At 47.8% G+C, this 23958-nt stretch overlaps 1 protein-coding gene across 2 annotated transcripts in view; it reads right to left on the reverse strand.

The window, feature by feature from the left end:
- Nucleotides 1-23958, reverse strand: part of ADGRD1 (adhesion G protein-coupled receptor D1) — a 116699-nt gene that overhangs the window by 74659 nt on the left and 18082 nt on the right. For both annotated transcript variants that reach the window (XM_084761995.1, XM_084761994.1), the window contains 5 exons: nt 17287-17466; nt 11792-12046; nt 8947-9002; nt 7637-7792; nt 2423-2482 (listed from right to left, as the gene is read on the reverse strand). In XM_084761995.1, coding sequence (XP_084618121.1) covers nt 2423-2482; nt 7637-7792; nt 8947-9002; nt 11792-12046; nt 17287-17466 — 707 coding nt within the window. The remainder of the gene's footprint in view (nt 1-2422; nt 2483-7636; nt 7793-8946; nt 9003-11791; nt 12047-17286; nt 17467-23958) is intronic.

The raw sequence follows: 23958 nt of genomic DNA on the forward strand, positions 1-23958 counted from the left end.
TGTTTAAAGGCCCCAAAGACCTGGGCAAGTCTTAGGTCTGCACATGTTGGGTCTTATGGCTAATGGCCCCGAGTGCTCTGAGCCATGAGGACACCAGCAACTCTTTTCCACTCTCAATGAAGTGGTAGCCTCTTTAGAGGTAGCAGCCCCCAAATCCCCTCTCATCTCCTTGACTTCCCATCCAATAGCCCTCTTTATCTATTCTGCATCTTTAAGGCAGAAAGGACACCACTGGATTCTACCCATGGGAAGACAGGTCCCTCTTAGTTGCACAGCCTTCTGCTGCTAATTTGGGACCTGGGTTCATGTCAGGGTTTGTGTCCACCTTGGCCTGACTGTCTTGGACCTCGGATACCACAGCAAGGAAGAACAGTTGTCTCAAACCTCTCCCCTGTCCCTTTCTGCCTGGCCCAGTTCTGACTCCATCCCCTTCCATCCTTTCTCAGACAGCATCTGTCGCCACTGAGCTCCCGGCACCCTCTCACTAACACTCCAGGAGGACCTACTGAGGCGGAACCAGATGCACAGGCCAATTTTAGACGTTGTCTCTTAGGCCTGTGGTCTGATTCCAATCAGAACGTCTGTGTCTTTGGCACACGGTTCTGTGGGGAGCAGCGATTCGTGCCTGCCATTCTCTTCAGTGCTCATAAGCTTGCCTAAGCCTGGATCGTTTCGTAATTATTCACATTTTGCAGCAGATTTGCATATTTTTACATTCAAAGAAAGTTCATTGAAATCAATGAAGAGAATCTGCCGGCCTGAGGCCTCCACTGGCTGCCGTCCCTCTGCTGGCTGCCCCCGCTGGCTATCTTCCCGCGTATCAGACTGCAGCGTGTACACAAAGTCGCTAAGAGACGTATTCCTGCAGGTTCTTGAAAAGAGAATGTGTTTCTGTGTGAGCCTGGGTCACTCTTACGTGCTTGACCCCCTCTCCCTCCCGTTTGCCAATGTTATGCAATCTCATTTGACGTGGAACTGTTCAATAGAGGGCTCAGAAGGGTGAGCACTTCAGCGTGTTGGTAGGATCAGGCCCCTCCTGAGCACTTGGGGCCCTCATGTTCCCCTCCCTCATTGCAACCCCTGGAAGCCATGTGTAGCACAGAAACTGAGCAGAACTGAGGTCCCCAAGTCACTGCATCAACTCTGAATAGCTGAGTGCTGAGTGCCCATTCATTGTGCTGAGTCACTGTGAGATGGGGGTCTGTTGTTATTGCAGCATGGCCTATACTGACCTGACTAACATGGTGCTCAGAATAAAGAGTGCCTTGGAAAATGTTCTTTTTTCCCCCCTTTTCCCCCATTTTGTGTGGGTATGCGGTATGCATGTATGTGCATGTTTTTGCAGGTGTGGGTATGTATGCGCACGTGTGCATGTGTGCGTGTGGGGCCCGGGGTTCAGGTTGAGAATCAGCCTAAATCACTCTTCCACCTTATTCATCGAGGCAGAGTCTCTCAATCAAACCTAGAGTTCACTGATATGGCTAGCCATCTTGCTTTGGGATCCCCTATCCCTGCCTTCCCAGGTTGGGATTAAGGGGCAGGGGGCCCTGCCACGCCCATGCAGCATTTGTGTGGTTGCCTGGGAACTGAACTCTAGTCTGCATGCGTCTGAGCTCTCTCTGTCTCTGTCTCTGTCTCTGTCTCTGTCTCTCTCTCTCTCTCTCTCTCTCTCTCTCTCTCTCTCTCTCTCTCTCTCTCCAACCCCATTTTGGCAAAAGTTCTAGGAAACACAGGTTCCACCAGATGTCTGTAAAATATATGTGCGTGAGTGGGCTCTGGACCAGACTGTGGGGTTGTGTGAGGTGGCTTCCCGTCACGCTCTGCCTGAAGATCTGGGGTGACTCTTATCTTAGGTATTTTTTATCATCTGCCGTCGCCACAACTATTCATCCACTGTTCTCATGTTTTAAAGAAGTAATATCAATAAGATGGTTGGAAATCAAAGAAACGCACTCCATTCTGCTTCCTGAATTCTGAGTGCAGGGGGACAAAAGCCTTTCATTTTCTCTTTAATCAAGAAGCACACTTCTGAGCTCTGCCGTCTCGCACTCAACCCGCTGATCTTAAAATGCCAAATATGGCTCTTAACGACTATTCAAGAATGTGGAATAAAAAAAAAATACATTGTGTGAAATGACAAGCAAAGGGCAGCCTTCCGGAAGGGCTGCTCCTTTTCCCACAGCCAGAGGCAGAGGCACAGAACTGAGGGTCCTGGGGTCCCCCAGCAGACCAGAAGACACTACACCATGGGTACATTGGGTACATTTAGTGTCCGAGGAAAATGAACTTCAGTGTCTAGGACCATCAGGACCGAGAAAGGTTTTATTTTTCTTTGAGATTGTTAGGGCCCTAGGATGCCACTGCAGGAAGAGAACCACAACCCAGTATATATATGCCGAAGGTCAGAGCATCCTTCACTTACCTCTGATACATGGGTCCAGCTGGGCAGCAGAAGCACCTCGCCCACGGTTCTTAAGAAGGTCTAAAGATAAAAGGGAAGGACACTGCTTAACATAGCCCCTCGTGCCTCACGTCTGAGCCTATTAGACTCCTCCTGAATCTTTCCCCATCTCCCCAGCCGGTAATCGGTGTACTGCACAGTGGCAGCTTCTCTGCATACGTATGTTTACATGTGTGTTGGCACACTTTTGTGTTGGTGCACTAGGGAGTGCACTATGTGCATGTGAAGGCTGAGGCTGATGTCAGTAACCATCCTTGACTGTTCCTCCACCTTATCCGTTGAGGTAGGATTTCTCAACTAATCCCTGAGCTGTCCAATACGGCTAAATTTGCCCTAGTCCCCGCCCCTCCTTACTGCACAACATTTCAATTATCTCAATTTTCATTTCAACTCCTGCTACAGATACCACACTCAAACTTGGAGGCTGACTCACTCGCCTGTTTCCCCTTCCTAACGACCCTTTAATACAGTTCCTCCTATTTGGGTGACCTCCCTCAACCATAAAATTATTTTTGTTACTGCTTCATAACTGTAATTTTGCTACTGTTATGAATCATAGCGTAAATATTTTTGGAGGTAAACACTTGCCGAAGGGGTCGAGACCCGCAGGTTGAGGACCACGAAGCGTCTACAAGGTCAACAGAATCCTGCTCCTCCTCGTCAAAGACACTGAGTATGTACAGAATGCATCATCAAAGCCTCCTTCTCCCATTCATCTTCATCCCACAGCTGTTTATTAATAACTCTCTAAAGCACAGGGGCTTAACTAATGACCCAAGATGCTCCTGCTTTATCTCGTTGAGCAGAGGATGGGCAAGCATTGCCTTTTATTCCCTTTCCTCCTCCTTCTCCCTCCTCCTTCCCCCTTTTCTTCTCCTTTTCCTCCTCCTCCCCCTTCTTCTCCTCCTCTCATACCCTCTCCTCCTCTCACTCCTCCTCCCCACCTCTTTCGCCTTCTCTTCCTCCTTCTCTTCTTCCTCCATCTCCTCTTCCTCCTCCTCTTCCATAAAGCCTCGGATAGCCCTGCTTGGCCTCAAACTTGCTGTACATAGAATGATGGAGACCAAGGTTGACCTTGAACTTCTCTTCCCTCTGCCTCCCAAGTGCTTGGGTTACAAGTGTGCACCGCCACGCCTGGGTTGTGCAGTGCTGGGGCTCACATCCAGGGCTTCTTGTCTGTTGGGTAAACACTCTCCCAACTGGGCCACATCCCCAAGAGTTTTTTAAGCCACAAAATAAAGGCTTCCCGGTCGTCAGAATAGACCCTGAACTCTTCCACGGAGTGCAGAAGCAGGCTAGACTGTACATAAGTGAATAGCCATATATCCCTAAAAGTTTACTACAGAAACGGGCCGTGCATGGATCACACTTGGCCTGAGAGTCACGGAGCAACAGAGCAGTTATAAGAACAGACATGAACAAACCACTTCAATTCAGATTTCTTTTTCTTTTTTTAAAAAAAATTATTTATTTTTATTTTATGTACATTGATGTTTTGACTGCATATATGTCTATGTGGGGGTGTCAGATCCCCTGGAACAGAGTTACAGACAGTTGTGAGCTGCCATGTGGGTGCTGGGAAATGAACCCAGGTCCTTGGGAAAAGTAGTCAGTGCTCTTTTGGGGGGTGGGGGGGTGGTCTCATGATGAAGACTCAAAATCTCCTGCTTCAGTTTTCCAAGTACTGGGATTACAGGTGTGTGCTACCACATATGGCTTTATTTTTCCAACTGGCTGCTTATATGGGGGGGGGGGAATGTTAAAGCAATTAAATAGTATATTTTATTTACTTAATTCAAGACATAAAAATATTTCAACATGCAGCCCATATAGATTTTCTTGTTGTGGTTGACTGTCAGATATTTTACAGTTCTTGTTTCGAGGCTGACGACTCCAGTGTGAATCTTGCACATACGTCACTAGTCCCTATACATGAACTCTACAGATCTACCCTCAATAACACACATGGCTGAGAGCCGTCACTCGCACAGTCTAGAAAGTGGCTGTGCTGTGTCATCACCAATGATTAAGAGCCAGGACACTATGGAAAGCTGCACAATGACTGCCTGGAAATGTTTCCTGTTGAGAAATGCTGGGAGCCATTCTGTATAGTTTGTTCCAGGGCACCAGGGTCAGCCCAGGCCATGTAGAGGTCTCAAACAGATGACCACTGAGATCAGTCAGTCTTGACATGGCTTTCATGTGATCTGGACACATTTCCTTTTAAAACTCCAGCCATGTTTTCAAGGCTTAGGGCTGCCCTTGTTAAATCAGAAGAGATGGAGCTAAAGGTTAAAACCAAGAGGCTCTGAGGAGCTGCCTGCTGCTCTCCACAGGACAACTGTCTGCCTGGTGGTCCTGCCCATTGCGTCCATTACTTGGCTTGTTGACCCCCAAAGGCATCTGGATTTGTGATCTCTGACTCTGTGAGGTTTAGCAGAGGGGTAAAAAGGCAGTAACAGGCAAAGAGCAAAGCCACTAAGCTTAGGAAACATCTCCCATGTGGCCTGCATTGAAGCCTGCATCCAATGTGCCATCTTATAAAGGACATGGAATCACCTCAGCCATAGATATCCATTTCACTTCATCCCCACCAGCCATCTTGTGGCTCCACACTGGGCCTACTGACCTCGCCTAGACCAATGACAAGCCGAGGGGAGCAGAATTGGTATGGCAGACTGGCCAGTCATAAAAGAGAGAGCTTGGTTGGGCAGAATCGATTGCGTGGCATGTAGGCTACTTGGTGGGTCCTTTTTTTTCTTCCACCCTTCTCCATCCTTTCTCCACCCTTTCAACCACCTAACACTAGATAGGAGAGAGAAAAAGGATAGAGAGGAAAGGAAAGAGATCTTTGAATGAAATCAGGGGTCAGAAAGGGAGTAGCATTGTCATTAGACTACTTTCTGCTGATTAGGGGCTTCGAGTTCCTGGGGGTGAGTCTGACCTTTGCCATCAGAATTATCTAATTTCTTCTTGTTATTGTTTCTTCTTTGCACATGACTACTAAACAAGTCACAACTCAAAACAACCAACCAACAATACACCCTGCCTCTCAGGGACTTAGCATTTATATATCCTCTGAAAAGTCTCCAGAATTCCAGACATCACACAATCACAGAAACTATCTGTAGCTGGCAAAAATCACGCCCCCGCAAGAGCACGAGACAAATCATAGTCAGCTGCTGTGGGCAATCTGAAGCAGCCCCATATCCCACACCTGGGACTAAAATGAAAACATATTCTTATAACATTTCTCTCTCTCTCTCTCTCTCTCTCTCTCTCTCTCTCTCTCTCTCTCTTTCTCTCTCTCTCTCTCTCTCTCTCTCTCTCTCTCTCTCTCTCTCTCTCTCTCTCTCTTTCTCTGTGTGTGTGTGTGTGTGTGTGTGTATGTGTAAGAAACCAAAATTCCAAAATTGTCACTATGGAGTTACACTCTCCATTTCCACAGGAAGAGGAGCTGAGATTGGGTAGGAAATCCCTAAATTTGGGCAATCTTGTAGGTCACCAGTGGGGGATTGTATGGGATGCACCAGAGCAGGCTTGGTTTAAAGTAAGTGCCATTAAATCTCTCTTTTGCTCCTGTGACAGCCACCCACCCTCCTCATCCTCAACATATCCAGACATACAGGCAAAGGGCTAGGTGTTGTTGAAGGGACTCAGTGACCGGATCCATTGGATACCATGATCCCAGAACACAATACCCTCACACTAACAGATCAGTGGTCAGCGTGCATAAAAGAGAGTCACATAGCAGGCCCATCCAGCCACTGTCAAAGCCAAAGACTCAGACACCATGGTCCACACCTGCTCTAGGCTGAAGATTTATTACCACCATGCAGATACCAGCTCAGGACCCAGGCAGCATGACTTCTCTACAGCTCCCGGGAAAGTGAGCATTGAAGGGTCAGAAGTGTGGCTACTCAGCTACTAAGAGCTCAGGGGCTAATCCCTCAACCTCTTGAAAGTCATGGTAGTTCCTGGTGATGTGAAATTCTAGAACTTGTGTGTTCTAAGAGATGACGGCATCTCAGATGCCCACCCTAATCAAGAAAGCCCTGGAGTGGCTACCTCCAGCCACTCCAGGGAGCTTCTGGTCACTATACTCCAGGTTTGTGTGCCTTCCCTGGGTGTATGCCTTCAGCACCAGAACCCGAAGAAACTAGAACCTTTGGAAAGAAATGACCCTACACCAGAAACCAAAGTGTACAGGGATCCACTTGGTCCCCTGAGACTATCACCTCCATGTCTCAGAATAGCCAGGAAGCCAGCAACATTAGTTCCCTAACCAGGAGTACACAGTTGTAACCTCCAGCACCAAGGTGGGCCTAGTAGCCAGACTCCACACTCCCTGATCATAGCCTTGGCCTGGATTCTCAAGAATGGTCTACTTCAAACACCCTTCTCCCTTCATACCAGCCACGAACTCCAGCTCAAGAAAACCATACAGCCATGAGATACCTCAAGCCCTCCCCCTACCCGGAGACTGTTAGAGGGAGTGAAGAAAGGGAGCCTCCTGACTTTAATAACCTAAGTGCCACGCTCACAGAGTACTCTGGGTGACTTTAGGAGGTTACACTATGCATAGTCATCTGTGACCTCTGGCTCCATCTGCCAACATCCCCCACTCCACCTCTCCCTTATTGCCAAGGAGACGTCAGACTTGAGAGCATGAGTCACAAGCCCAATTGGTTCTGGAGGCCAGTGGGTACGCAGATGGACCAGAGTGGTTGTTAGATGCTGGGGGAGTGAAATGAGTATCCAATTTCCAGCTCAAGGAGGCTTCGCTGAGCAGCATAGAGCTGGCCAGAAAAGCTCTACCTGCCTGTTTACATGAAGCCTAAACTGTGTTAGGCCAGGCTCTTCTTGCTTTTGTTTTATTTGGTGTGTGTGTGTGTGTGTGTGTGTGTGTGTGTGTGTGTGTGTGTATGTGTGTGTGTATGCCAGATGTTTGTAGGTGCCCATGGAAGCCAGAGGAGGGTGTTACACTCCATAGATCCGGAATTAGGGATGGCTGTGAGCCACCTAACACAGGTGCTAGGAACCGAAGCAGCAAGTGTTCTTAACTGTTGAGTCATCTCACCAGCCACAGAGCTAGATCTTTCACACTTGCTAATCCATGGTCCAGCCATGCATCATCTGTCCCATCCCGCCAGCCGGAGGCACCAGGAGCTGTACCTCTGTGAAGTTCAGTGCAGTTTCCTCTGAGAGGGATTTGTTGGGCAAGCTGAGGGACACGTTTTGAAGGTATCGCAGCACGGTCTCAGGTCTCTGGAAGCACCGCCTCTCCTCCGTCAGGTTGGTGATGATGGGATGGTAGGCATCTGTGGGCATCTGAAAGATGGTGGCCAAATGACTTCCTGTTAGGAACTCAAATCAGACCATTCTGTAGAAGCTCAGGGTGACCTCTGGCCCTGGGCCCATAAGGGCAGTGCCAAGACTGGTCCCCACACATGGGTGCCTCTATGAAGGGTTTGGAGAATTTGTGTGCCCATCATCACAACCACCTTGCGACACAAGGACTGTTAAAGATGAACTTAGCCACCAAGAGGCAGGCAGAGTCAGTAAGTGGGAAACAAGGACCTGAACCCAAGAGGACTAGAGTCTAGTTACTCGCTGTCAGAGTGCCTGAGCGAGGGACATTCTTTAGACACAAAAATTAAATTCAAGCAGCCACGTTCTGTACGAATGGACCCATTCCTCTGATGTCAGGAGAAAAGGCACCAAAGGAAGCTGAGAAGAGATGGGTTTCAACCACCCAGGGGTCACTTGGCTCCCAAGAATTTCCTTTCTTCCTAGCGTTCCAAGGAACAAAACCCAAGGGGATCCTATTTCCAACCACTCGGGCACCAAGAATTACCCCTCCCCCCCAAAAAAATGGCTTCCCTTCCTTTATTATTTCATTCTGGACATGACTCTGGCCCTGCTGGCACATGGCACAAGTCAACACTGCCACAAGATGGGGGGTGGGGGTGAGGGGGGGCGGGTTACGCTTTGAATGTGAAGTACCATTTGAAGGGCCTCCTGTGACTAAAAACTTTTGCCTCTAGCTGGTGACACTACTAAGAGGTGATTGGATCATGGCAGGGTGCTGACTTCATCAATGGATTAAACCCATCGATGAGTTTGTGTGCTGTAGTACAGGCAACAGATGGTGGGGTCAAGGTGAAGAGAGGAGACTGGGCCATTGAGGGATATTTTACCCTCAAACTCTCCTTCCCCCCCCCCCCCCCCCCCGCCTCTCTTCTCACCCCCTGGCCTCTCTTCTCACTCCCACTCACACTTCCTGGTTGCTTTCAAGCACAGAGGAAGCACCCTCCTTCCCTTGGCTCTCCATCCCAATTCTGCCTTGTCTCAGGCCCTCAGCAACGCACCCAGCACACAATGGACTGAAAACCCTTCTCCCTTGGGTTGTCTTTTCAGATATTTTGGTCCCAGCTATGAAAAGTGACTCACACATGGGGCAAAGGGAAAAGGCCCCTGCTCACCACGGTGTGTGCTGTGGGCATTGCTGGCGATGTTGAAGATAGCAGAGCGTGTTTACCTGAAAGGAAAAAAAGAAAAAAAAAAGCAATGCCTTAATGAGGGCTAAAGTCACCCTTTGTCATCCCCATGGAGGTCTGTCCTTATTCAGAATTTACCAGCTTGAGGCACCCCACAGAGGCACAGGATGTTTTGAGTATGGATGGTGCTGGGAAGATAAAGGGCTCATAAATCAGCCTAAAATGTAGATTATATGGATTTTTCCCAGCAGAAATTATTTTTCCATTTATATTGTAAATTGCTTCTGAACACCGTTCGTGCAAGCCATCACATAAAAGGATGATTTTATGCAGGGTCTCAGGAATTTCAAACAAAGGAAGAGTGAGAAATAGCCTTCACTGGCACCCAGACTCATTACAGATAAGACACAGGATTCTTAATCACTGGGTGTTATGGTTTGAATCAGAAGCGTCTCCCATACTCGAACATTAGGTCCCCAGCTGGTGGCACTATTTTTTGGAAGGTTCTAGAAACTCTGGGAGGCACAGGCTAGCTAGAGAAGCTGGGGACACTAGGGACAGGCCCCCTGAGGGTGTATTCATTCCTGCACACTTCCTGTACTGTGAGCAGATGCCCTCTTCTGCTATGATGTCCCTCCCACTCAAATGCATGGAACCCGCTGGCCAACAGGTGAACCCTCTGAAATCATGAGCCAATATAAACCAATCCCACTAAAGGAAGTAGGGTTGTTTTTTTTGTTGTTGTTGTTTTTTTTTTTGGTCCGGTGTTTTGTTACAACCTAAAAGAAACTGATACACTAGGCTAAGGTAGACTGGACGCCATCCCAAAAGTGGTAGAGGAGATAGAACTTCTGCTACGAGGAGTTCCCGTTACTCTCTCTGCAGACGATCGTGGTTGATGACCAGCCGTTCCCTGTGACAAGACGTTCAAGGTCAAAGAAGAAGCCTCCTCCACTTGTTGTTTTCTGCCTAGGCTTTACTGACTATTTCTAATTCTATTGTTTTCTGGTGAGAACACAGATTTCACTTTGATACTTGACCTCATTTTTGGGAAATGTCTCTCTCGAAGTTACTTTGGGTGACCTGAGGAAATGACATCATCACCCTGGCTGGCTTGAGAGTGATGGGGCCCCTTGGGCCTGGGTGGGGTGGGGTGGCTGGTGATGTAAAGCTGGACCCCAAAACCACTCTGTTCTCCAAGATCCAGTGACATTCACCGCTCGGGTGCCAAGAAGTTACAGGACAGCCATGCCGTGTGTTTGTGTCACATCTTGTCAAACTCCCACTGTCTCGTGCCCAGCTGGGAGATCGGGGCAACAGAAATGAAGGTGTCCTTACGTACCATCGGAGTGGTCATGTGAGACTGAGTTGAGAAGCGACACTCTGCCGGGCCCTTGGTCGGGCTCAGTCCCCGAGTGACCCTTCCGATGGTGTCGTCTGGCAAGTGATACTTATTCCTAGATTTCACAGATGTGTGTACTAAGGTCTCCCAATGCAGATCTGGTCCTTTCTTTTCTCTGCCCCTGCATGGGAGCTGCTCCCCACTTGAGTGGCAGGGTCCGGGGAACCTTGCTAGAGGAAGGCTCTGTATTTCTATGCGTCCCTAGCTTTTGTATACAACATCTAGAACAGATGAACCACAGAAACAAGAAATAGATCAACGGCTGCTGTAGGCTGGCAGAAGTTGGGACAGGCAGCAACGTGGACGTCCCTTGAGGATGCTAAACTACTTGAAAACTATATAGAGACTGGTTTCATGCCTGTGAATTTGCTAAATACTACCAAACTGCTTACCTTATTATTTTCATTTTTGTGTGTGCAGAGGTCAGAAGCAGAGGTCAGCCTCGGTGTCATTGCTAAGAAGCTGTCTGTCTACCGGTTTGGGGGGGGGTTGTTGTTGTTTTGTTTTGTTTTTAGCTAGGACCCGGGGCTCACTGGTGAGGTGAAATTGGCTTTACAGTCAGGCCCAAGAGATCTTTCTGTCTCTTCCCCCCTCGTGCTGGGCTGATAAGCACACTCTACCATGCCCTGCCTTTTTAATCTGGGACCTGGGATTTGAACTCAGGTCCTCATGCTTGATTTGTTTTTTGTTTTGTTTTGTTTTGTTTTTGTTTTTCGAGACAGGGTCTCTCTGTGTATCCTTGACTGTCCTGGACTCGCTTTGTGGACCAGGCTGACCTCGAACTCACAGCGATCCGCCTGCCTCTGCCTCCCGAGTGCTGGGATTAAAGATGTGTGCCACCACCACCCGGCTGGTCCTCACGCTTGAGAGACAAGCATTTTACCTACTGAGCTATCATTCTAGAAGTATTTTTTTTAATGATCCACTTTAAACATTTACACAGATGTCATCATATGAAAGTTATCAAAGCTTTTTAAAAGTCCCATGGCAAAGTGAAGAATCAAACCACATCCACCTGCCTACAGGCCCCATCCCCCACCCCCGCTCTGAGCAACCACCTATAACGGAGCATGGAGAAGGTACTTTGGAGTCTGGGGGCCCAGCAGAGGATGTGGGCATGAAAGGAATTTGTTAAGGACCTGATATTTGCCACCAAAACCTCTGTCATCAGCCCCGGCATACCCTGTGGAGCCTGCGAGTATCGGGGAATATTAATCTCAGCGTGTCTCCTGTGAACTGTTTGCTCATTTATCTTGGGGAACAGGTGTTCGGAAACATGAATATACTTATATGGTTCATTAAGACACATCTCACATCTGCCATGACGAGAACTTGAGAGCTGAAAGGGTGCGGAGGAGCCCAGCGCTGGGTTTCTCTAGATGCGGGCGGACCCAGATCCACCCCTAGCTGCCCACCCGGTGCACTGACCAACGGCAGCTGTGAAGTACATCTTGATCTCATCGGGAGTCAGCGCACGTTCCCAGATGATGAACTCATCGAAAGCTCCATTCTCGTAGCGCTTGGCCTGGTCCTGCTCAGACCCTATCACCAGGTTGACGCGGGGATCCCCGTAGGCGTGAGACACTTTCCCGCTCGGGTCCGAGGTGCTCAGAGTCCCGTTGACGTAGACTTTCAAGCCTTCCTTGGATTTCCACGTGAACAGGACATGAGTCCAGTAAGGACCTGGAAGAGAGGGAAGGGTGCATCCTGAACAGAGCAGATGAGTGCTGCAGAAGCTTCCCAAGGCTTTCAGCACATCCCTCTTTCATGTGATGCTTGGTCACCCTTGACCTTAGTGAATCCAACGATGGATCATAACATAAGCTGACTCCCCCTAGTCATTGGGAGCACATGACCTTTGCCCCCACCCTCTTAAGCCCCCAAAACAGCTCAAGAAGATCCTCTATTGTTTTCACACAAGAGTCACAAATTTAAACATCTACAATCAAAGGTAATAAAAGACTTGCTGAAAAGGCCAGACCCAAACACCAACCAATCAGACCACAGTCCTGGCTGAAACCCTCAGTACGGTCAAGAACAAAGCAAGGACATCCACTGTCACAGTTCTTGGCAGCCCCCACTATTACAGTAAGAAGAGGAGAAAGGCACATAGGTTGAGAAAGGACAAAACAAAATTACCTTTGTTATCAATGATAAAAGCAACTCCTAAAATGCACATGATAATCATGTGTGATTGGTGGGTAAAAGGCTAAGAGACAAAAGTCAAATTGTCTTCCAGCCTGACAATAGTGAACATATGGAATGTGTGTATAGGTATACACACTCACAGAGTCATGAGCATCTGTGTGTGCATACACACACACACACACACACTCACAGAGTCATGAGCATCTGTGTGTGCATACACACACACATACACACACACATACACACTCACAGAGTCATGAGCATCTGTGTGTGCATACACACACACACACACACACACACACACACACACCTGAGGAAAGAATTAAATGTCGAGAGAGAGAGAGAGAGATCCCATGTTCATAGACAGGAAAACTTGGTGTTGTTAAGGTATTAATCTATCCCAGTCTGACCTGTAGACAGGATGCAATTCAAATCAACCCAAATCCTAGCACATTATCATTTGGAGAGCCACCATTTGAGTTTAAAGTCTTCACAGAAAGACAAATACCAAGAAAAGTCACATATTAAAGGGGGAAAAAAAACCAGAGTTGGATGGCCAACATGGCCTCCTCCGAGGCTAAAAGTGGCCTGCCCAGCTGTGGCCTGTGGGATGCGCGCAGTCACCTGCAACTGAAAATAGCCATGAGTGTGCAGCAACGCAAAATTGTTAATATACATAAAACATTGTGAGATCCTTTTTGCAATTCAGTAGCACAGTTCTCAAGCATGGAGCTTTGCAGGTAGTGATGCTGTTTTACAGTGACCAGAGTCACTTCCCAGTTTTTGTCAGTAAGTGAAGCCAAGAGGTGTTAGGGGGACAAGCAGATAGATCAGAGGGACAGTCCAGAGAGCCCAAAGGTGAAGCAATACAGACATCATCTGCTGGTACCTGACAGGAGCACAGCCCACACAGTGGAACAAGTACAGTCTCTGCAACCAAGGATGCAGGGAAAGCCAGAGACCCAGGTGCAAAAAATAACAATAAACAAACCCAGACACTATCCCGATTGCCCAAACTAATTCAAAGTGGGCGGTAGATAGAAATACCAAACCCAAATCTTCACAGCTCCCAGTATATAAAAGGAAGAATCTAGAATGACCCCAAGCTTGATCCTCACTTTAAAAAAAAAAGTTTGTTTGTTTTACTTTATGTGTATGGGTGTTGTCTTAGTCAGGCTTATTATTGCTGTGATGAAACACCATGAGCAAAGCAAGTTGGGGAGAAAAGGGTTTATTTGGCTTACACTTCAGCATCAGAGAACACCAAGGCAAGAACTCAAACAGGGCAGGAATCTGGAGACAGGAGCTGACACAGAGGCCATGGAGGGGTTCTGCTCGCTGGCTTGCTCCTCGGAGGCTTGCTCAGTCTGGTTTTTATAGAATCTAGGACCACCAGTCCATGGATGGCACAATCTGTAATGGGCTGTGCCCTTCCCTATCAATCACTAATTAAGAAAATGCCCTACAGAGCCGGAGAGATGGCTCAGTGGTTAAGAGCACTCACTGCCTGCTCCTCCAGAGGTACTGAGTTCAATTCCCAGCAACCACACAGTGTCTCACAACCATCTATAATGTAATCTGATGCCCTGTTCTGGACTGTGGGTGTACATGCAGGCAGAGCTCTGTATACCTAATAATAAAAGAAAAGAAAATGCCCTACAAGCTTGCTTACAGTCCAGCTTTATGGAGACATTTTCTCAATTGAGGCTCCCTCCTCTCTGGTGATTCTAGCTCGTGTCCAGTTGACATAAAACTAGCCAATACAGGTATCTTGCCTGTATGTATGTATGTCTGGTGTACCATATGTATGTGGTACCCATGGAAGTCAAAGAGAGGGTCAAAGCCCCTAGAACTGAACTTAGAGACAGTGGTAAACTGCCATGTAGATGCTGGGAATTGAACCCAGGTTGCCTGGAAGAGCAGCCAGTGCTCTTAACAACCAAGCCATCTCTCCAGACTATATATATATATATTCATCAAAAGTGTGATCCAGGAGAGAATACCCAATAAGCTGGCCTCCATTAAAACTGAAAATTTCTGCTTTGTGAAAGAACTTGAAGACAGAATGAAAAGGCCAGCCACAGGCTGGGGAAAATATCTGCAGGGGACACTGTTACACGAAACGTGCGAAGAGCTCTCAAAACTCACAGTAAGCAAGCAAACAAACTCCCCACTTAGAGATAAGTAAAAGGCCAACGCTCAGACAGCCCCCCTCCAGCATAGAGAATGCATGACACCAGGAATAGTCTCCAACATCCTGAAAAATAAGCACACAGTAGTGCAGCTCATCCCTGAAGCACGGAGCTGAGATGGGATGCTGCTTGCAGGGAGGTTGGCCAAGCATCAGTGTGGTCCATTACATGGTGCGGGGATAGGGTGCTGGTAAGGGGAGGTTGGTTATGTGCCGAGGTGGGAGGTCCCTGGGAGCCCTCTGTTCCTTATTCTCAACTTTACTATGAGTTTTATTTTATTTTATTTTATTTTATTTTATTTTATTTTATTTTATTTTATTTTATTTGAGACTGTTGAGGACAATGGTATGGCCATGCCAGACTAATGTCCACACGGCCGTTCTGCAGAGCCAAAGGAGAGGCAGAAGAGAACGTGGTTTCACAGAGGACAGGCCTCTGTGCTGACTAGGCTGTGTAGGAAGGTGGCAGCTCCCACCTAGGAGGCAGCTCCCCTTCCCCCTCCGGCCACTGCAAGATGAAGGTGGGGCCGCCATTCTCTTTTCTTTCCAAGTAAGTTGGAAGATCTGAGCTTTGACATGAAATCACAGCTGCTGGTCACAACTCATTCAAAACGTCGTTGAGTATCTAAGCAGTCACAGGGTAGGGGCCACCAAACCATCCAAGGGCCTGACCTGACATAGCATATATGACATTAGCCGACATGGGATGACACGATGGTTATGGCCAGTCTCCTGGCTGCAGGAGAAACAGCCTTAGGAAACCTTGGGGTCCCTCCTCTTGTCAATGGGAAGACCAACCCACAAAAGGGCCTCCTCTGTTTTGCAAGCCTTGGTGTGAGACATCCTCCTGGGGTTGTCAGGGAAGGACCAGGACAGCCTCTCTAAAAGACACAGTGCCCTGCCCGCCGGTCATCGTGGACTGCCAATAGTTACGTCAGAGCTTCCTGCTGGGGAATTGCGCAACGCTTTAGTGATTTTTGACGCTCTGAAGAACACTTGGATCCTAAGCAGGGCCAAAGCGTTATTGCACTTGACTTTGAAAGTGAGAATAACAAAGCCTTCCAGCGGAAGAAATGAGGAGCAGATGACAGAGGACATGTTTACAAGTCCCTCGGCATCCCTGGCTTGGAAAACAGCACGTGTTCAGTTTCAAGGAACCTGCTAGAGGCCCGATGCTTGCCACAGGCCCAAGGCCCACGGGGATGAGCTGGAGCCTAGGAAGCCTTGACCACAAGTGGTCCTCACTGAGGGCCATCGCAGAGGTTCAGGTGGAGTCTTATGAAGTAGGAAGGCAAAAGTGTTTCCAGCCTTGAGGGTGGGAAGGAATCGGGAGGTTCAGTTTAAGCAAGTTCAACACCGACAGAGCAAACCCAAGTTTGCTCCCAGGTTTCTGCAGCCCAGTTTTCAAGGCTCCTTTGATCCGTCAGCTGTCTGTCTCCGGTGAGTAATAACCTTATTCCTTATGTTACAAATGAGGAAATGGAAGTGCCAAGTCGTGGAATATGATACCAGGCCCATAAAGCTACAAGGGACAGAGTTAGGACCTGGCTGGGCAGTTTAAACCGTTAAGCTGGGCCACCTCCTTCAGATGGGCCAGAAATGGACCCTGAGCTGCTTCAAAGACGCTGTCTGCTTCTAGAGCCGTGATTCTCAACCTTCCTAAGGCTGCAACCCTGTAATACAGTTTTCCATGTTGTGGGGATCCGCCCACCCACAAAATTATTATTTCGTTGTTACTTCATCTGTAACCTTGCCACAGTTATGAATTATAATATAAATATTTAATATACACAATAACTGGTATGTAACACCCCCCCCAAAGGGGGGCTCCACCCACAGGTTGAGAACCGCTCTTCTAGAGACTTACTATGGAGGACCTCAGCCTCTGCCCTGGCTATTATCTGTCCAGGTCCTCCCTTGCGTGCCACATGAAACCGCTCTGTGGCCTTGATCCCCTCCAGTATCTTGTATCTATCCTCGATGCCGCCTGATTTCAGGTGCCCACCCTCCAGCTCAGCTAATGAACCCCATACCACAGACCATCAGAGCTACTCCACTTACTCTGAATCTCAGGCCCTTGGCACCCCAGTCTCCTCTCGCTGGTTCTAAAGGCGCATCCTTCCCTGAGACCACACAGTGCCCCAACCTCTCCTCCTGCCCCGCTGCCTGCTCCCTGATGACAGCCTGTTATCCCCGCAGAGCTTTTTGCACAGTGCCATGAGCATCTTCAGGGCCGTATCACTGAATGGTGATGGGAAATCCTGGGTTTAGCCACGGTCTACCTTCTGCATACAGATTCCACTGAGCCCCAGTCAATGATGGGCACCTGCCATGTCATCTCTATTATGCAGAAAACCAGCCTCACATAGGCACAGGGCACCAGCAATCATCCAGTGAGCTCACAGTCAGGCTACCATCTGGCCTTGGACCTCAGCATGAGGTCACCTTGTGACGGTAGCCTCCTTGCTCTCCCGGCACCCTTCTCAAGCTGCTGTCAGGAAGGAGCCCCGTGCCACAAAGACTCCTTCAGTGTCCCATGATTACTGAGGGGGAACGGAAGCTCCAGTGGGTATTTCACACTCACCCGGAGGGTTGAAGGTGGCCTTCCATGTCATGGAGTTATCTCGTGTGTACAGCTCCACCGAGCCCTTTCCATCACTAGAGCAGACTTTGAACCCATCAGAGACGACCTGCCCCCCATATGCATAGGGGGCTGGTCGGGACTGCTCCCCTTGAGTCTTCCAGAAAAATGAAAATGTCACTCCTGAAGAGAGAAACATGCATTCATAAGTTGGTGCTTCAGAGGCACGAAATGCCACAGCAATATCCAGTGAGGACCAGGTACACTCCCAAGAGCAAGATATGAGCTGCCATCTCCTTGCAAAGAAATGCACACAGCTTTGCTCCCAGGACATGGAAGAAAAACCCTGAGACCACTGGGTTAGTGACCAATAGAGGTCAAATGCAGACCCAAGCTTTCTGCCTCTGCAAGTGTGTGCAAATGTAAACCACTTTGTAGGTCTCCACCCCACCTACTCCCCCAGATCCTGACAGTGATTTTACAAAGGAAGGAACTGTGTCGTTCCATCTGGTTACACATGGCCTCCGGAATGCCCTCCCACATCCGTAAATACACTTCCACACTGCCATTTTTATGGCTCTGCTCTCGGCGTCATATCCTAAACAACCCCGTTTCTGAGTCATATGGTTTGCTTCAAAGTTTTGAAGGAACATTCTAAACGGAACTTGAAGCTAATTTTTTTTGGACATATCTTAAATTGTATATATTTCAGAATATGTTCCCCCAGGGAGCGTTCTTGTGAAAGAAGAAGCTGATTTTTCAAGGTTCATAATGTCTTGGCTGCTAACTGCTCATGGGTGAAGGTGTGAGGTAGACAGAGGAAAGAGCAGCTACTGGGCTCTGCAGATGCCCAATATGGGTAAGTGTGACAGTTTTAATTATCAATTTAACACAATCTAAAATCACCTAGGAAAAGAGTCTCAATGGAGGGCTGTCTAGATCAGGTTGGTCTGTGGGCATGCCGGCAAGAAATTGTCTCGATTGCTTTAATTGGTGTGAGAAGACCAGCCAGCCCACTGTGGGCAGCACTATTCCCTAGGTTTGGGTTCTGGACTCTAAAAGAGTGGAGAAAATTAGCTGATAACAGTGCATGCATACATTCATTCTCTCTCCGCTCTTGACTATGGACATTATAATCCCCAAACTACGGATGATAACCTGGAATTTTGAGCTAAAATACAAAAATAAGAACTTTTCCCCCTAAGTTGCTTTTTGTCAGCATAGTTTAATCACAGTAAGTTTGAAGCCCACCCCATAATGGGGGGAGGGTGTTGCCCCATGTGGAATATATGGCCTGTGCTATAAACATCACTGTGGATGAGCTGGGTCACAGATGCAGAGAAAATACAGCCAACCAGCCAGGCTCTGAACGGCCAAGAGGGTCTAGCGTGCAAACAAGTGGGTCTGGGCCCACCAAGGCACAGACCTAGATGGGGCTCCCATGGGTAACATACCTCCCTGAGATTATCCTGTAGCTTTCCTGTGCCCACTTCCCTTCCCAGACCTGTACAGTGTGTGTGTGTGTGTGTGTGTGTGTGTGTGTGTGTGTGTGTGTGTGAGATATGGTAAGCTAGCCACCCACTGAACTCTGTGTGTAAAAAAAGGAATAAAGCAATTGCCTAGCTCCACCCACCTGGCCAGGGATGTGAGAGTATCAGTGAGCCAGCCTGTCCTCCCCTCAGGGCTAATCACAATGGGCCACCATGGATCATGCTACAAGGGGGAGGAGGGAGAGAGGGACAGGGACATTTGCCCTGGCCTCATTTATATAAATGACACCAAATTCACTTTAGCTGTTATCACCAAATGAGGTCATACACAGAGGCTTAGAAGGCACCTGTCTCTGGTGTGTAAATTAGTGTCTCGTTGCCAGCCATCTTTGCTGCAAGGCCTCATGGGCTGGCCACGTTTGAGTCTTTTCAAGGTCTTGCGACAAGCGTGCTCTGGTACTGAAGTCCCCATATGACTAACACGAGCATAGGGAATGTGGCACAAGTTTTCTAGCCCTGGCTTGGAATTTCTCCATTTTAATTTTTCTATCCAAAAGGAATCTCAAGCTTCTGAACGCTCCCAAGAAATGATGAGTGAACAACAAATGTGTGGGATGACAGATTTTGAACTGCCCTGCTCTGGTTGAGTCCTCAGCATATACGTGTTGATGTGACATGCAGGAGCTGTAAGAAGGCATAATTGCTCTGTGTGGGTCAGAAATGAAAATCAAGCTCCAGGAGATGGCTCAGCGGTTAAAGCATTTGCCAGGCAAGTGTGACTTCTCTATAAACCCACGCGAATGCCTGGCCATGGCAGCCTGGCTGTGCTTCCATCCTCAGAGCGCTGAGACACCACAGCAAGCTGACTAGCAAAACAAACCATATCCATAAGCTCTGGGTTTGATTGAGAGTCCCTGCCTCAAGAAATAAAGCGGAAGAGCCCCTGAAGACAGTTCCTAAAACCAACCTCGGGCCTCCACATGCCCATGCACATACATGTAAACATGCACACGTACATACCCGTGCATGAAAAATGGAAAAAGTAAATAAAAGCCAGTCAAGTGTGGTACTGCAGGTCTGTCATCTCAGGTATGTGGGAGGCTGAGGCAGGAGGATCATAAGCTCAAGGCTGGCCTGAGCTACCTAGTAAGTTCAAAACAATCCTAGGCAACTTAGTGGCATCCCATCTCTCAATAAAAAGTAAAAGGAAAGTGGAAGATGCAGATCAATGGTAGAGCACTTGCCCAGTGTGCTGGCCATGGGATTAAAAAATTAAATATCTATCTATCTATTTAATATATCTATCTTTCTATCCAGTATATATGTATATATACATATATGTATTATATAGATATACTAGATAGATAGATCTATATCTATCTATATAGATATCTATCTCTATATCTAGCTAACTAGCTAATATATCTACAGATATATAGGTAGCATATGACTCTATATATCTAATATATGTATAGATATATAGATAGATATAGATAGGAAGATAGATATATTATCTATGTATCTATAGATATATTAGGTAGATACATATAGAAAGGATTTCTTTTTTATTTGAGACCAGGTCTCTCGTTATAGCCCTGGCTGTTCTGAAACTCACTGACCTAAAATTCACAGAGATCCACCTGCCTCTGCCTCCCAAGTGCTGTAACTAAATGTACGTGGCACCCTGCCTGGCTCAAAATTATGTTTTATATTTTAGGAAGAACCTCCAAACACTAGGAGGGTCCCAGACCTCCCTGGGTCCTTGGGAGCTCTGGGTAGAATCCAGGTCCAAGGGGCAAGCATCCTTTAAAGGTCTGGGAGATCTCAGCCACAAGGATAGAATGATACTGAGAGGCAGCACAGAGGCTGGAGGGTGTGGCTGAGGTCCAGGCTGCCCCTGTGTGGAAGAGGAGACTTAGAGCTCTCCCTCCCATCCTTCCTCCATCAGGCTCAGGTGGCACCCTGCCCCTGCCCCTCCCCCATCCACCTCACTGCATTCAGAAACAACCAGTTTCATATGGAAATGAACAAGGCACACTGTGAAGTTTTTCTTGTGAAATGTAGCCCCAGCCGGATTCATGGAAGTCATTTCTCCACTGCACCCCCCACACACACACCCCACCCAAAAAAAAAATGCTGCTTTAAAAAAAAATCCTTTCACTCAACTCTGCCAAATGCGCCTCTGCCCAGGAAGAGAAATAAAAATAAAAAATTCAATACGGTGTTAGGTAATAAGAGTAAAAATTAAAAATTCAGTATAGTGTTGAACCGGGACAAGGAGAAAGTGGGCCGTGAACTCTGCCAGCAAAGCCACTCATCTTAGCTCAGTCAGCCTGCAAAGTAATGACTCCTGTCTGTAGAAACCCTCGGTGAAATACCAGTCTGTGTCTCCATGGTGTGGAAAGATTCACAATGGGCCCCCAAGAGGACCTGTCAGAAATCTCAGATCATCAACCCAGAGAAGGAAGTCTGAAGGGAAGAGAAATAGGCACAGCACAGCACACTGGCTGCATATTTTGCTTCTGTTAACATCAGTAAATCCTAATCTTTCTGTGGGCCCCTTGTCAGGGAGGTGCTGAGTTAGACAGAAGCATCCATGAGGCAGCCAGGCCAGCTGCTCCTGCTCAGTAAATGGTAAATGCACTGTGAGTGTTGCCTTGTACTGGCGGCTATAAAGGTCTCAGAGAGCCAGGGATGGTACAGACGGAGTCACCCACAGTGCCAGACACTAGAAAGGAGATGGGACAGTATGCCACCAGCAATTGCCAAGTCCTAGGGAGGAGCTGTCACACAGGGAAAGAAGGTCTGAGGCAGAGGCATTTGCCAAGCAAAGGGAGTGTGGAAGAGAGGCCCAGGTAGGTAGACGGCCAGGTCTCCAGAGAGGCCCTTTCTGCTCTGAGCTTCCCCACATGGGTGCTCTATGAGGTAAAGGAGGCATGAATGGCAGGAGAGCAGCCAGCTCCCTGAGGCTCGGATCCTGGCTTCAGTATGTGTCTCTGTTGGTAGAGCATTGCCCTTGCACACATGAAGGCCTGAGTTTGATCTTAGCGCTGCATAAAGCCAGGTGCAGGATGTGTTCCTGTAATTCTTGTCTTGAAAGAAAGGGAAGTGGAGAGAGAGAGAGAGAGAGAGAGAGAGAGAGAGAGAGAGAGAGAGACCAGCCTGATGTGTTTTGATGGTCATTTGAACTAGGGACCAGCAAATACCAAGGGTCTGACCTTAAAATTGTTCCACAGTTTCTCACAACGCTAAAAAAATTTTTAAAAAAATTTTTTAAAAAGCCTATCCTGTGATCTAATTATACCACTCCTGGGCATAGACTCATGGAACTCCGCATCCTATCACAGAGGCATTTGCACATCCACATTCATGGCTCCTCTAGACACAATAGCCAGAAAATAGAGCCATCCTAGATGCCCATCAGCTGCTGAACGGATAATGACTAGGTGGTACCTTGATACAACGGGATTTTATTCAGCTTTTAAAAAAGAATGAAATCATGAAATTTGCATGAGAATGGGTGGAACTGGAAAAATATTATACGAAGTGAGGTCACCCCGGTGTAGAAAGACATAATGTCTCATGCTCTTTCTCAAACGCAGAACCCAGCTTTGAATTTTTAGATTTGTGGGTTTAATTTGGAGTTGTCTGTAGAGAAGCCAGAAAGGGCCCAAGAGAAGGGGAGGGAAAGAGGCGTACAGATACAGGAGGATAGGAGAACACGTGGGCTATGAAAGCTGAGGTGGGGAATACTGGGGGTTAAAGGGTTAAGCAGGAATGGGAGCAAGGGGGCATCGGGGAGGAAGAAATTAGGAGTGAGTTAACAAAAACTAAGTTACTTGTGAAAAATACTTAGGGAAAGTCACTACTTTTGTATGCTAATTAAAATATATAATTTAAAAAAAGGAATTTAAACAGAAGTTCCCTGTATTAGGTGAACAGTGATGCGCTAGGAAGGTTTGGGTTAAGTGAAAAATCTCGTGTCAGACATAGACACCTCCCTGTGAGTTAATTATTGGCCAGGGAGGCCCCAGAGACCTCTGACACGACACAGGTTCTTCTCTTTGCTCTTGGTTTCCCACCATCATAACTAGATGGTAAGACCCTATGGCTAAAGACGCCACCACGTAACATTGGTTGCAGGACAGAGAGAAATCAAGCTAGGACTGACCTGGAAACTTTCCTACTGACGGCTTAATATTCACAGTGCTGGGAAGTGTTATGCACTGCCCGACCCACGAGGCAAGATATACCACCTGCCCAGTGGTATAACAGTGTTAGGAGGTAACCAACCAGCTTCTAATTGGATTTGAGGCCTGGTACTGTAAACTTGGTCAGCAGCCTACAGCTGGGGAAGTCATAGACCTTACAAGGGAACTTACTATCATTGCTTTGATAAATGGACACGCAATCAAACTGCTTTCTGAATACTTATCTTTATACCCATAGATCAGTCCGGCTGTCAGCCTTGGTCAGAGAGAAGCTTGTTTTGTGCAGTGGGCAGTGGCTACTGCAGAGATTCATTACTGTTCAAAGCGCTAAGAATAATAAGTGACTCTCGAGTGCTCATCTCTAAATAGGACATCTGTGTCAACCCTTCCAAGGCTTAGGGAACATCACAGAAGGAGAGGGCGGAAAGACTGTAAGAGCTGGAGGGTGGGGCGGTGTGCTGTGAAATGCTGTCTTCTGGACGTGGCCTGACTGCCGTAACTCACAAGCTCACAGCAGCTATGGTTACCTTCTCAAGGTCAAGTCAGTCAAATATCCCAAAACAAATTGGGGGAGGGGCTCATGAGGTCCCAGCCCTAGCTATGGTGCTATTGGCAGTTATGACTACTGAGGGAGAAGTGAGTTTTCTTCAGGGGTATGGCCTCTGGCAGGTTGCCCATACTTTCGTAGATGGCCCTATGCCCTTGCACGTGCAAGCAGCACCAATTGGTTTTGAAGAAGAAGAGGAAAAGGATATGACCCTGGCTTGGATGGCAGAGGACAATGTCCCCCCAAAAGAATTAAAATGTGGCCCAGCTACATCTGTAGGAAGTCCAGACTCCAAGGGGAGAGGTGGGATCTGCCTTCTCTTTGCCACACTTGTCATGAGTCCCAGGCGTAGGTCACAGGCTGGAGCAGGTCCATGCATCATCCAGCCACCCTCAATGAGTGCATAAAAAGTGAACTCGGTTTGAGG

This window comes from Acomys minous (genome assembly GCF_964271855.1).
Source record: "Acomys minous genome assembly, chromosome: 16".
NCBI lineage: Eukaryota > Metazoa > Chordata > Mammalia > Rodentia > Muridae > Acomys > Acomys minous.